Source organism: Hyla sarda, chromosome 11, assembly GCF_029499605.1.
Source record: "Hyla sarda isolate aHylSar1 chromosome 11, aHylSar1.hap1, whole genome shotgun sequence".
In the NCBI taxonomy this organism is placed as follows: domain Eukaryota; kingdom Metazoa; phylum Chordata; class Amphibia; order Anura; family Hylidae; genus Hyla; species Hyla sarda.
Window position 1 is genome coordinate 43,576,985 of NC_079199.1, and position 15,610 is coordinate 43,592,594.

The 15,610-nt window shown below is 43.5% G+C and overlaps 1 protein-coding gene across 2 annotated transcripts in view; it reads left to right on the top strand.

The window, feature by feature from the left end:
- The window catches only part of HIF1A (hypoxia inducible factor 1 subunit alpha), a 102,251-nt gene that overhangs the window by 67,861 nt on the left and 18,780 nt on the right, over nt 1-15,610 (top strand). For both annotated transcript variants that reach the window (XM_056545737.1, XM_056545736.1), the window contains exon 2: nt 15,147-15,337. In XM_056545737.1, coding sequence (XP_056401712.1) covers nt 15,289-15,337 — 49 coding nt within the window. In that variant the 5' untranslated portion in view covers nt 15,147-15,288. The remainder of the gene's footprint in view (nt 1-15,146; nt 15,338-15,610) is intronic.

A 15,610-nucleotide genomic window follows, 5' to 3' on the forward strand; every position in this document is an offset into this window, starting at 1 on the left:
TTAAACGGTTGATTTCGTGCAAAAGCACTTCGTCCGGTAAGGGTGCGTTCACACATACAGGATCCTGAGCTGATTTGATGCACAGGATTTTCTGCTGCAGCTTTCAATGTAAACTAAATGACTGATCACAGCTTCTAATCTGCAGTAACAAATCCTGTGCATCAAATCTGCGCAGGATCCTGTACGTGTGAACGTACCCTAAAAGCAGTTATCTCAAGACTAAGTTAGTACCTATCCATGAGGTAGTAAGGGAAAGAAAAAAGGCACGCGCCCCTAGTGATGTCCATTAGATATTAAAGGGGTACTCCGGCCCTGAGACATCTTATCCCCTATCCAAAGCATAGGGGATAAGATGTCTCACCGCGGGGGTCACGCCGCTGGGGACCCCCGCAATCTTGTATTCGCCACCCACCTGTTTGAGCTGCACGCCGCGGTGCCAGCTCACAAACAGCTGGGTGGCGACCACGGGGCCGAAGTATCGTGATGTTACAACTCCGCCCCCGTGTGACGTCACCCCCTCGCCCCCGCTATGCAAGTCTTTGGGAGGGGGTGTGACGCCGCGGGACCCCGGCGGTTAGACATCTTATCCCCTATCCTATGTCTCGGGGCCGGAGTACCCCTTTAAACTGTTAAAAAGAGAGAATAACCCACTCACTAAGGGTGCATGTACACCACATTTCTGCAATACAGTTCCTGTATCAGGTTTTTGATGAAAAACGGATTCCTCAAAACCTGACTAAACTGTATCAAAAAGTGTGTACAAATTTTAACCCATATACGGTTTGAAAAATGATGTCCGGTTGCATCCATTTTTTTAAGAAAAAAAAGTATACGTTTTTAACTTTTCACTCCATTTTGAATAAAGTTTCACTTGTTTGATTGATATTCCAAGAAAAAAAACTGTGCAAAGTCAAAAAATGTATGGTGAAAACCTTATGGAACCGTACGCACATACAGTTCTGTGTGTATTGAGGGGGGCGGGCCGTGACGTCACGAGGGGCGGGGCCATGACGTAACGATGCTCCGGCCCCTGTGCTGCTCGTCATTACGTGCAGAGCGAACTCGCTCTTAGCAGTAATGACAGCGGGCTGCCGCAGCGGCAATCCCGGGGGTCCCCAGCATCGGGACCGAGGCGATCTGACATCTTATCCTTTGGATAGGGGATAAGATGTCTAGGGGCGGAGTACCCCTTTAAGGAACAATAGGTTGAGGAACATTGGCATAGACTATCTCCCTCCAAATGTGGCAAAACTGGCATGCTGGGTGTTGTAGCCTTGCCATATCTGCAGGGCCAGTCTGTAGAGCAGCCTGCAGTGATTGGAGGAAGAGACACAGCACAGCAGACTCTGGGAGGACATGAATAATTTGGTGTGAGTGAGGATGGGCTCAGTGCTTGTCTGGGACACGCCTCTTCCTGTGCAATGGATGTCAGAAAGAGTAAGCAGCTGAACATCGGGATTTGTGAGCCAAATACAGAAGCTAGACACAAAACGCATGTGCATGACCTAGTGAGTAACATATGTAAGCATTATTTTTTTCTGTACATTAGTTGTACACACAAATGTCGACAAAGGTAATAGAATACTGAACATTTTCTGGGTGTCCTTTACATTGCCGGTCAAGGTATTGTCGCTCATTGCTTTGCAAATTAATAACCTGTTTATATGTTCTTGATGATCCACAGGCTTTAGGTGTAAATTAATATCTTTGTGTATATGGAGAGTAAAGGTCAATGGGTCATAATACTACGGCTCAGGAGCCCATTCTATGCGGCCCCCATTGTCACAAACCTGACCTGCCTGTGTACTACAGTCATTGAAGGCCTCTCCTATGGTACTGCTGGAGAGATGAGGCCACGATATAGCAGATACATACAAGGTTTCTTCGAGCTGCTATTAAAGTAACGTTTATAGGCTGAAGTTACTTATTTACTATATGGTTGCGTAACATGTAAACACGGCCTAAGACTTCAACCTGCTCATGTGACCTAAGAGGGCACGCGCCTTCAGAGATCTGATGTGGAAACTTGAAGCAAGGCTTAAAGGGGTTATCCAGGAAAAAAACTTTTTTTTTATATATCAACTGGCTCCAGAAAGTTAAACAGATTTGTAAATTACTTCTATTAAAAAATCTTAATCCTTCCTGTATTTATTAGCTGCTGAATACTACAGAGGAAATTCTTTTCTTTTTGGAATGCTCTCTGATGACATCACGAACACAGTCCTCTCTGCTGACGTTATTATAATAATAATTATTTATTGTTGTCCTTTGTGGGATTTGAACCCAAGTCCCCAGCACTGCAAGGCAGCAGTGCTAACCACTGAGCTACCTTGCTGCCCTTAGCATACATCTGCTGTGCATGGTTGCTAAAATGGACAGAGATGTCAGCAGAGAGCACTGTGCTCGTGATGTCATCAGTGTTCCAAAAATAAAGGAATTTCCTCTGTAGCATTCAGCACTGGAAGTACTGGAAGGATTACGATTTTTTAATAGAAGTAATTTACAAATATGTTTAACTTTCTGCCACCAGTTGATTTAAAAGAAAAAAGGTTTTCACCGGAGTACCCCTTTAATCCTTTCAGTACTTATGAGATTCTGAAGTTAAGGTTGTTCTTTTCTGTAAAAATCCTCTCTGATGACACGTGTCTCTGGAAACGCCCAGTTTAGAAGCAAATCCCCATAGCAAACCTCTTCTAAACTGGGCGGTTCCCGAGACACGTCATCAGAGAGGATTTAGACAGAAAAGAACAACCTTAACTTCAGAAGCTCATAAGTACTGAAAGGATTAAGATTTTTTAATAGAAGTAATTTACATATATATGTTTTTTCCTGAATAACCCCTTTAATGTTTCTTATTGTGGTCAGAAGATTGTTTTGATGGTTAAAATATAGGTGGTCCTGCAATAGTTTATTTTCCTTTTCTTCTTTTTAAGTGTTTTTCAGGTTTTGCTCTGTAGATTTTGGTTTTAAAGAGTTTGTATGTTATTCCTACAGCTCCCACACATGGGATGTATTTCTTGTTTTGTCCAAGTAAACTACGACTTGGTCAAGGATCTGTATTTGGGTTCATTGCTATGTACAAATTCACAAGTTTTTATTTTGCAATATATTTCTAGTTAGACTTTTATTTGAGGAGTTGTCTACCCTTACAAAACTGATGGACTAGACACAGTGGTCTTCAACCTGCGGCCCTCCAGATGTTGCAAAACTACAACTCCCAGCATGCCCGGACAGCCTTTGGCTGTCCGGGCATGCTGGGAGTTGTAGTTTTGCAACATCTGGAGGTCCGCAGGTTGAAGACCACTGGACTAGAGTGAGGATAGAACATCCTTATCACATCAAAAAGGGTTGTGCAGCATTAGAAAAACATGGCTGCTTACTGCCAAGAACAGCGCCACACCTGTCTACTGTTAGCGTGTGGTATTGCAGCTCAGTTCCACTGAAGTAAATGGGGCTCAACAATGGTGCTATTTCTAGAGGAAAGTAGTTATGTTTTTCTAGTCTTGTACAACCCATGCAATGCAGTATTATAAACAATCTTTTATGTGGCGCTGTTTGGTTTATAGCCTATATGTGACTGGTAGAGATGAGTGAACTGACAGTAAATTTGATTCGTCATGAACTTCTCGGCTCGGCAGTTGATGACTTATCCTGCATAAATCAGTTCAGCTTTCAGGTGCTCCGGTGGGCTGGAGACTTTCCTAGGACTGTATCCACCTTTTCCAGCCCACGGGAGCACCTGAAAACTGAACTAATTTATGCAGGATAAGTCATCAACTGCCGAGCTGAGAAGTTCGTGACGAATCGAATTTACTGTAAGTTCGCTCATCTCTAGTGGCTGGACTAGGACTTTATACACAAGTTCTGTATGCTTTTTCCCAGGCCTGCTCATGTCTATAAAACACCACTGACCCTATAGTTGGTGGTTGAGTGTCTTGGAAGACCTCAGTGTTTGCAGAAGTCAATGGCCTTATGGCATGTGATGATATCTAAGTGTTATTCCAGCGGTATTGTCAGGCGGGTGCTATATGCTGCCATCATGGGCAACTTGTGTTTGTAGGAGGTTGTGACTTGGTCTGCAGTGTTACATTAGGATATATCAGATTTAGGGTGCGTTCACACGGAGTAAATGAAGAGTAATTCACGCTGAAAAATATTACGGGCGGAAAAAAGTTTTTTGTTTTTTTTTGCGCAAAATTCGCACGGAATTGTGCGCGGACATGGGAAAAAAAGAAGTGAAGTGTTTTTCAGCCATTTCCGCACAAATTGCGTGCGAATTCCGTGCAAATTGCACGCGAAAACGATTTTGGGGCGGAATTTTTTTTTTTTTTACCGTTGACTTCAATTGATTTCTGCTAGCGGATTCCGCTTGAAGAATGAACATGTTCTTTCTTCAAGCGGAACGGAATTCAGCGTCAGAATTCTGCTAGCAGAATTTCCGCAGTGTGAACAGGACAGCAGAAATAACATTGAAGTCAATGGGCAGAGGAGATGTGCATTAATATGGAGCGGAGAATTCGGGAGGAATTACTCGAGTAATTGCTTCATCACTTGGTTGTAAAGCTGAATGGCACACAGTAGAGTTTACTACTTCTTCCCAAGCCCCCAAAATACTCCTCCTATCTGACTTATTGGATGAGTAAAATGACTTCTGTTGGGCGCTGGTTGTAGGTGGGTTGTGATTTAGATGTGCCATTACATCTATATAATCTGTTTTATGGGTAACATCACCACATGTACGTATTATAGAAAGCTTTAAAGGGGTACTCTGGTGGAAAACCTTTTATTGTTTATTTTTATTTTTCAAATCAACTGGTGCCAGAAAGTTCAACAGACTTGTAAATGACTTCTATTAAAAAAAATCTTTACCCTTCCAGTACTTTTTAGCAGCTGTATTCTACAGAGCAAATTCTTTTCTCTTTGAATTTTTTTTGTCTTGTCCACAGTGCTCTCTGCTGACACCTGATGCCCGTATAAGGAAGTGAGTAGGAGAAAATCCCCATAGCAATCCTATTCTGCTCTGGACAGTATCTGACACGGACAGAGGTGTCAGCAGAGAGCACTGTGGACAAGACAAAAAAAAAAAGAAATTCAAAAAGAAAAGAATTTGCTCTGTAGTATACAGCTGCTAAAAAGTACTGGAAGAGTAAAGATTTTTTTTAATAGAAGTCATTTACAAATCTGTTTAACTTTCTGGCACCAGTTGATTAAAAAAAAAAAAAAAAATTCCACCGGAGTATCCCTTTTGTTTTTGTAGCAATACTTCTGGCTATAGAGTTTACACTAATACTAAATAATTTGTATGATGTGAAATGTTTTTGCTTTGTACTATGAACATCATACTCGTACAGCAACTGAATTTACCACTAGGCTATGTATGTCTACGTGCGGCCGGAATGCTGATTTTATTTTTAATTTTTTCATCCCAATTTGCAGACAGGAATTCAATGCGATGGATCTGATCCACTGTTGCAGGGAAATAAATCAGATGTGAACAGATCTTATCCACGCACTGGGCAATGGTAAACAGTGACCCCTCGACCTACGATGGCTCCAACATACGATCATTTCAACATGCGATGGCCTCTCAGGGGCCATCGCATGTTGAAGGCAGCATCAACATACGATGCTTTTGTATGTTGGGGCCATTGCATAAACGGCTATCGGCAACGCAGATTGCTTCAGCTACCACCGGATAGCCGTTTACGGTGCCCCGTGTGGTCCACTGACTATCACTTACCTGTCCTCGGGGCTCTGGCGCGTCCTCATCGGGATTCCCTGCATCGTCGGCGCTCTCCATCGACGTCATCACATTGCTGCGCACGCCGTCCCGTCATCCAATAGGAGCGGCGTGCGTAGTAACGTGATGGCGGCGTCGGAGAGCGAGGATGCCAGGGAAGCAGAGGCCTTGCCGGAGCATCGGGGACGCGGCGACAGTGATGGACGGTGACATCCTGGGCAGCGGTGACGAGCGGTGATGGTCTGGAGCGGTGGGGACAGGTGAGTACAACTTCCTCTAACAGTGGTCTTCAACCTGCAGACCTCCAGATGTTGCAAAACTACAACACCCAGCATGCCCGGACAGCCAACGGCTGTCCGGGTATGCTGGGTGTTGTAGTTTTGCAACATCTGGAGGTCAGCAGGTTGTAGACCACTGTCCTATACTTTACATTGCACGGATCCCTCAACATACGATGGTTTCAACAAACGATGGTCCGTTTGGGACGGATTACCATTGTATGTTGAGGGACCACTGTACAGTGGGGATTTATAAGCCGTAGCATGTCTGAACCTTCTGTGCATTTTCACCATGAACTTCATCCTTCACAATGAAACTATGAAGGAGATTTATTATTCATTTTTTATTTTTTTAAACGTATGGCTTTTATATGACAATTTAAAAAAAAAAAAACTTTTGCTTACATGCATGTTAAATAAATCGCACGTAAGCAAAACCCGGGAAACCCGATTACAAAAGCATTTTTTTTTTTTAAAGCGGAAAAGTTTTCCCTTATGTTAATAGCCGAAGTTCTTTATTTACCCTTTATTATCAGTAGCGTTGCTAGAGAGTGACGGGGAGGGAGGGGGTGTACCACATCGGGTGACACCCTGACTGGCACTAAATACCGTATTTTTCGCCGTATAAGACGCACTTTTTCTTCCCCAAAATTTGGGGGGAAAAGTTGGTGCATCTTATACGGCGAATACCTGTGGCCATCAATGGCCGGGACCCGCCGCTGATACAGGACATCACCGATCGTGGTGATGCCCTGTATTAACCCTTCAGATGCGGCGATCAAAGCTGACCGCCGCGTCTGAAGCGAAAATAACACTAACCCGGCTGCTCAGTCGGGCTGTTCGGGACCGCCGCGGTGAAATCGCAGCGTCCCGAACAGCTTACTGGACACCGGGAGGGACCTTACCTGCCTCCTCGAGGTGTCTGCTCCGTGCCGGGATCCCCTGCGCTCTCCTTCGACGTCGTCGCGTACGCCGTCATCCAATAGGAGCAGCTTGCGTAGTGGCGTGATAACGGCGACGGAGAGTATGGATCCCTGGGAAGAAGAAGTCCGGAGCGTCGGGGACACCACGGGGACGCAGCGACAGCGATGGAGTGACATCTAGGGCACCGGTGACGGGTGTGGAGTGGCAGGGACATGTGAGTACTACCTCCTATACCAGTGGTCTTCAACCTGCGGACCTCCAGATGTTGCAAAACTACAACTCCCAGCATGCCCGGACAGCCAAAGGCTGTCCGGGCATGCTGGGAGTTGTAGTTTTGCAACATCTGGAGGGCCGCAGGTTGAAGACCACTGTTGGGTGCAGAATCTTTATTTTTTTTAGATTTGGCACCTATAAATTGGGTGCGTCTTATATGCCGGTGCGTCCTATAGGGCGAAAAATACGGGTAGCTGCACTCCAACTATCCCACAACAACCCATCCACCCTCCTCAGAAATAAAAAAAAATATTTACTACGTGAGCAGATTTCAGAAATGTGCTTTGGAAGTGTGACTTTTTTTTTTACGCAAAAAAAAATAAATCTATGGAGCTTGATAAATCTCCTTCTATTTAACCGTGTAGCAGATTTGCTTTAGAATTTACTTTTTTACTTAGACAGCAATAATTCAGAAGGTTTGCAGATGAGGGTTTTGGTCTCCGTCTTATGTCTCCAGGAAGAGATGGTCCTACACAAGCTGGACGACCACTGCTATAGTTCAAGGCAGTGTTTCCCAACCAGTGTGCCTCCAGCTGTTGCAAAACTACAACTTTCAGCATGCCCAGACAGCCAAAGGCTGTCCGGGCATGCTGGGAGTTGTAGTTTTGCAACAGCTGGAGGCAACCTGGTTGGGGAAACAGGGCATGCTAGGAGTTGTAGTTTTGCAACAGCTGGAGGCACCCTCGTTGAGGAAACAGGGCATGCTGGGAGTTGTAGTTTTGCAACAGCTGGAGGCACCCTGGTTTATGGAAATGCTTTTCTGTTATGTCCCTGAAGAAACCGAAGCCTATTAACTCTATTGTATGTTGTCTAATAGAGTAGATGTTAAAGGGGTACTCCGGTGCTTACACATCTTATCCCCTATCCAAAGCATAGAGGATAAGGTGCATGATCGCGGGTGTCCCCAGCTGCAGGACTCCCACGATCAGGCATCTTATCCCCTATCCTTTGGATAGGGGATAAGATGTGTAAGCACCGGAGTACCCCTTTAATTTCCATTGTACTCCAGAGTCTCATTGTGTTTTTCGGACGTTTCACCATCCATTGGAAGACCTGGAACATCAGGCCTCGTGTTCTGTTTCTTCTCCACCACCTTTCTGTAAGTTTACAGTTCTTCAGAGTTCAGGTCCTCTGATTATAATCTGGATTCTGGCTGTGCCGAGCAGATGATCTGATGCTACATTCTGTGCAATAGAAGGAACATGTGGTTGACATTTTCTGAAAGTTCAGTCCAAACCGCAGCTACTGTTTGTTGAGCCAGGAGTTGTGCGATGACTTGTACATCTACATCAGCAAGTATGTTCATTGTATACAAAGTGGATTTTGGAAGTGTACAACCATTGGCACGATTATGGAATCCACACACTTACAGGATCTCACATATTTTACTTAGAATAATCATTGTTTTGGGTATTTGCTACTAAGTATCCCTCCTCCAGAAGGAAAATAGCTTGTTCTCTGGTGCTTCCTATTGGATGTATAGAACAAATGAAGATTCTGATTTTCTCAGCCAAATAGTAGATTAATTTATATAACGGTATATATAGTTGACAGTAGAGGAAGGAATATAAATTAATGTTGGTGGAGGGTGAAATAATGTTGTAATTTTAAATCTTGTAATCTCAGTATGAGTCTAAAAAAGCAAATTGGTCAGCACCTATGGGCCTTACCAAGCTGTGAACTTGGGTGATAGAAAGAAAACATGGCCTCAACAAGAAAGCTGTTAGTTGTATCAATGGAATGGATTATAAAACACCTTCAAGATAGAAGTAAAACGCAGAGTGCACCAAAAGACGTTGATTGTTCCCAGCTGAGTGTACAATTTATGCAGGTAGAAACAAAAATGGGAAGGTTATAAAAGAAAAAAAATGTGGGTAGATCAAGGAAGAAATCAAAGCATCAAGATTGGAAACTTAAAAAGTACCTGTCACCAAATAAACTGTTCTAAACTATAGAGAGGCTATGTTCCCTAACTACTCCTAACACCCCTCCAGCTCTTAAAAAAATAAATAAAAAAAATCTCAGAGCTTTAAAAAGCTGTGTATCATACCTTTTCTTCTTGCTCACATAGTCCAATTTCCCAGCAGGAGAAAGTGGGCATTTCCCAGCAGGCATGACATCACTGAAGCCTGCTGGGGGACCACTCTTGCCCTCACATGGTTGCAGTGCTGTGATGAATAGAAGACCTCAAGTTCTGTGCATGTTTCAATCTGTGTTGCTATCAGTGAGGCTATCCTGCAGCTTTCAGTCTGTGCAGCTTTCTGGGAGAATCTGTGGAGCTTTCACTTTCTGTGCAGCTGTCAATCAAGCTTAGTGCAGAGAAGCACTTCCTAAGTTTGGACTCCTCCCAGGCTGGGAGGAGACCAAACTCACTGTATTAGTTTTGGCTGGGAACAGAACACAGCCACCTAGTGGCCATTTTTTATTACATTTTAAACATATTTCTGTTGATAATTTTAAAAGCAAGTTAAAGGGAAAGTGTCTGCTAATTACACAAGGAACTCTATATTTAAAGTTTTATTTGGTGACAGGGACTCTTTAAAGCAATAGGCCTGTAAAATAGAAGATTTTTAAGAAAACAAATGGATGGAGAGAGGAGTCTGTGTTTGTGACAGAACTGAAAAAAATCAGCTGAATGAATTCGGACTTACATGTAGAAAAAACTAATGAAAACAAGCACTTACACCTACCTAGAAAAAAACAAGGTTGAGTTGAGAATTAGATGAAAGGGATATTCACAGATCACCAATCTTTATAGAATGAGGAGATGATGCTGGAACTTTTCTCTAGGGCTGTTGTAACGAAACCTACAAAGATGACTCCTGAAAAAAATCTAATTTCCCCACTCATTTATGATATATAGGATTTTACATGTCAGAACCAGGAGAGTTGAGGGTCATCCTTCAGCAGCCAATGTACAGGGGGCACTTTTCTTCAAGATATTGATTCATCTTGGCACAAAGCAACCCTTTAGAGATGGCGCTGCGGCTTCCTTGGAAATGAAAAAAGGTTCACAGTGGAACCACTGTTGAGTCAAAGTAAAAAAAAAAAAAAAATGGGGATGTCGCGTTTCGGGACGTGCCCTCCCTTCGTCGGATCAGGATCCTGATCTGAGGAAGGGAGAGCACCTCTCGAAACGCGTCATCCCCATTTAAAATGTTTTTCTTCTTTGACCTTTTAAATATATCCAGTTCATTTCCAAGGAAGCCGCAGCGCCATCTCTAAAGGGTCACTTTTCTCAACCTTCTCCTCCATTGCAACAGGACAGCGGTGCAGCTGTTTCCTTCAACCCAGAAGGCCAGCAGCAACTCCACCTAAACGGAGTACCCCATTTTCACTGGGGTGATAGGCTTATATCTATTCTACTCAAGGTGAGCGGCCACCTATATGGTCTCCTCTGCCAATCCTTGATCTGACGACTCTTGTTATCAAGGGTAATGCGCTAGGCACCGGTATCAGTCTTCTCTTTTTTTCTTCCACAGAATCCTGGCACAAAGCAAAGAGTGATAACGCTTTTCTTCAGAAAAGGCTTATCAATTCTTATACATGGTCAAACACAGTCCAGATCTCAGTCTAAATGGGAAATGATGGTGGAAATTTAAAGAAATGTATCTTGCCAAAACGCCATCCTGCAGTCTGTCACCGCTCTGCGAGAAGCTTTAGGGTATGTTCACACTACGTAATTCCAGCGGAATTCTGCAAGCGGAGATTCTGTTCACAGTCCGTAGTGTGAACATACCCTAAAGCAGCTTGATGTAGAATATGGTTTCAGGACTGAATTATGGCTTCTGTATCTATTGACCATCGTGGTGATATTGTGTGTGCTTTTACAAACCAACATCATGATTTTTTTTTTTATTATACTGCTACTCCTATATCTAGGAGTAGCAGTTGGATACTGTTAATTGTATCATGGCCATTTTGTAGTTTCTTATAAATAAACTAAGCTCTCTGCTATCTGTGCTTGGCCTGGAACAGTTGACATTTTTACCCTATTCTCCTATGGCCTTTTGTTATTGTGAATGGGAATTTTTCATGACCTAGTCTTTTCAGATGACTTTATAGTAATAGTATATGTATGATTGTCCAGGGTTTCTAAAACATGAGCTTTATGGTAGATTTGTGAACTGGGGACCAGTAAGTGACCTGTTGTCCAGAAGTAAGTTGTTGGTTGTAAAACAGGTATTTTACATTTGTGCATTGTTTGGCTCTTGTTACTTAGAGTGGTTCTTCCCTATCCAAAGCAGTTGGACCCCATTGATCATGTGACAGAGGTCAGTTGTCTCTCCGGGGAATGGAGCAGCAGTGATCTTGCTCAACCAATTCTCCATTCATTCTCTGTGAGACTATGAAACAGACTAGTGTTAGAGTCTAGTGTTAAAGTCCGATAGAGAGTAAATGAAACTGTGGCAAAACCTGTGAGTGTCCCCTCTGTGAATTTTGGTAACAGTTGACCTCCGTGTTTGTGAACAGTGGGTGAATAGTTATAACTTTTTTTTATATTGAAATAACCTCTAACCTCAGTTGTCCTGCTTTCTGGTTTTGCATACTGGATAGGTTTGTAAAAGGTCGAGGACCATAGGACAACAGCCACTAAGGCATTGCATTGTTCATAACTCCTCTTATTCATAAAGAGATTCCAAGTAAGGTTCTAAAGAACACCACCTATAGACGGACCTATTAATTTCCTTGCTGTAACTCTTTAACAGTAAGTGTTCACAGCATATTAAGAGCTCTGCAGATGATGCCAATGCTGAGCTCTTTGCCGTTACTTCAAGTCCAAAGTGGAATAAAAGTTCTCAAATGCCAACGGCTATTGCCCAAAAGTGACCTAATTCCGGAGGCCCCTGTTAAAGGGATTAGTGCTGCAGAACTCGCTCCACATTGGAGCCAATTGATGGCTGTGTTTTATGGGAAGTGTGCCTAAATAACTTGCTGAATGCTGAAGGGTTTGTTACTCAGCTCGGCAGTTGCTGACTTTATCCTGCATAAATTAGTTCAGCTTTCAGGTGCTCCGGTGGGCCTGAGACTCTCTCCTAGGACTGTATCCACCTTTTCCAGCCCACCGGAGCACCTGAAAGCTGAACTCATTTATGCAGGATAAGTCAACAACTGCCGAGCCGAGAAGTTCATGATGAATTGAATCACTGTAAGTTCGCTCATCTCTATTACTGGTATAAACATAATATCGGGTCTGGGAGTTTATAGAGAAATATATTGCTTCTTAGAGCCATTGCCTGGCTTCAGAAAACATATGTACATCCACCTCATAAGGGCTCTTAATAGACAGGTGCTTTCTCTATTATCCAGAGCAAAGAGTGGCTGCAGAGTCTCTTGCTCTGGAGGACCCAAAACCTCCATATTTTACAGAAAGATCACACTGATTGCAGTGGAAACTGTGCAATGCTTCATTTACCCTGTGGGGGCACTGCAGGGACATTAGAACCCAGTGAGAATTTATCTAGATTCAGCAGGACTGAGCTGATGAGTTTATTGTCAGAGGACCTTTCTGCCAGACAGGGTTGTCCAAAGTTTCCAAGCCGCTAGGTATTATGCAAGGTTGTATAATGGAATTTGTCCACAAAAACTCTTGACGTGTTTCTGTGTTTTTGTAACTTCTGAATGCGATTAGGATCTAGATAAATTCTTCAACACGTTACATCTCGGCCTCCTCTCTGGGGATCTGTGACTTGGGAGGAAATTCCAGAAAGCTAAGCAATTCGTGTCTAAACAATGCTACAGAACCCAGGGAGGGGAGGATGTTATTGGGCGACAGTTCTAGTTTCTCCTGCCTTACATCAGCTCATGTACTTTCTCAGAACGAATGGCAGAGGCTTTACAGAATACACTAGGAGTTGTCTTAACCGTAACTATTTCTGGATATATAATGCAGTTTCCCAGCAGTTCAGGTCGGAAGTTGATGTAAAAGAAAAACAAACCCTCAAATTCTATTAATAATTTTCTTTAAATTTTTGTTCAAGATTATTGGTCCAGTTTTCTTAAAGTATAAAACAGTAGAGAATAAGGCCGCATGATTTGGTGAAAATTTGTGATTATGGGGGTCAATATTGTTATTTCGATGTGGTTGCGATATATGAAATCCCCCAGTTTTACATTCCCTATCCCCCATTTCATGTTCATCCCCCAATTTCATTTCTGCCCCCCCCCTCCCTTCATGACCACAGCACTATTCCACGTCCCCCCCCCCCCCCCCCCTCAATTTCAACAGTTTCACGTCCACACTCCCAGGTCACATCAAACCTTAAAAAAACCTGATGCTTACCTAGTCCCCGTCCCCCTTGGGTCTGCTGGAGTTCCTGTTCTCCATGCTGTCCGGTGCCTTATGGGACATACAGGACCTTCTTGCTCAGCCAATCACTGGCCCTAAATATGACACCACTGTGGACACACACAGTCCGCACAGAGAAGGACTAGATCTGCGGCAGACCTACGGGGATCAGGGCTATTTGAGCATCAGTTTTCTTTTTACATAGGACAGGGTCTCTATACCGGGGTTTCTCCAGCTGTTGCAAAACTCCCAGCATGCTCGAAGAGCCAACAGCTGTCCGCCCATGCTGGGAGTTGTAGTTTTGCAACAGCTGGAGGCACCCCAGTTGGTAAACACTGACTTAGCATTTGAATTTCTTTGCAGCAAATCGCAAATTTTCCCGGGAGGGCCATATCGCTATATCACAGTTGACAAAAATTGTGATTCGACTACGATATATCGTGCAGCCCTAGTAGGAAGGTAGCTACTATCATAGCTGGTGTAGGAAGCCTGCACAGAATATATCGGACTCTTCCATTCATTAGGTGGCTCACTCTAAGAGATAGTTTTGCATAATATTTTCCCCAAATTCTAGTGGTGCAAGTATGACCTACAAGTGAATTCAGGTAGAAGACAGACATGGTCGCACATCTACAATCTTGCACAATGATCTAATTGCTTCTCAGCATAATATCAAAAACTAACAGGTTGTTAGAATATATACGTTTTGATCAAAAAGTACAAAGCCCACAAGCCACGTCAAGGCCGCCTATTTAGAGTGGGTCCCTAATGTCCCTAGCATAAAATGGCGTAGCACCGGTCGGCGACCAGATGACCTACAAGTCTTCACATGCTTTTTGTGGCACTCTTCTATATTAAGTCTGAAAGAATGCGTTAGTTATCCCAGTTAGTCCTACTAGGGCCAAAATAGATTCTCTAGGAGAAAAAGGGTCTTTTAGGTTACTACTACCTGTCACCAGCAGACGGCGTGCCTGATCTTTTGGTCCTGCAGGTGATGATCCACAGAGGTGCTTGGCAGCAGCTCATTCCACTGGCCCCTATCAAAAACGTGGTCAAACCAAGTGTGCATGTGTTTCTCAGCTGACATACGGCCTCCGTGACATATGACTGGAGTTTTGGTCCAGGTTTTTTGAGTTACTGAAGGTTCTGGCCATAAAGTCCCTCTCATACTCCAGTTAAGGGGGGTGTTACATTCCTGAACCTCATTTTATAGGTGTACAGGTAAGAACTCCCAGAGAGCAGCAGAAAGGAACTGGTCTGAAGCGAAGATCAATCAGCTTGTCTGTGGTACATTGGATACTGTACCAAAAAGACTTTGGGGCTGTACCTGCCAAGTTTTGGCGAGAAGCTCATAAGTTTGTTTGTACAGAAAACCTGATATGAAGGATGTTTATGTTTGTTGTACTGCAAGTGGAACTCATTGCCCTTTGGGAATTATTGCAATAAACCCAGGACTACTGAATGGTGACGCCTGCCTGTTTGGGGTCTGTTTTCTTGCGGACAAGACTGTTCCTACATGGAAGATATGCTATCTAATAAATCTAACGTAAAGTTCTATCCCTGAGATATGTAGCCACTTTTACGATGGCTTTCGCTTGACCGACTACAATGTAAATCCTGAACACGTGAAATCTCATTTCAGGATCAGTTCGGAGCGTCGGAAGGAGAAATCCAGAGATGCAGCCAGGTGTCGTAGAGGTAAAGAGTCCGAGGTCTTCTATGAACTTTCCCACCAGCTACCGTTGCCTCACAATGTCAGCTCTCACCTTGATAAAGCCTCCATAATGCGACTCACCATCAGTTACCTGCGTATAAGAAAACTGCTCGATGCAGGTGAGTACATGGAATGCTTTTTTTTTTTTTTTAGTATTTTGATCTGCTGGTTTCCAGCACAGTTGTCATGTTGTGTGCGCTGGTTTTTCCTATCCTATTCCTATCTGTGTCAGATTGTCTTATTTTATTTGTATTGCAGTTAGGAATTTCATAATGTACAAGATCGGTCTGTTCTCCTTGGTAGGGAGATCCATTAAATAAACCTTTCCTCCCCTCCAGTTCTCCCTCGGTGCCTTCTGCTCTGGTCCCCGATGTGATCATCTTCCTGAGTTG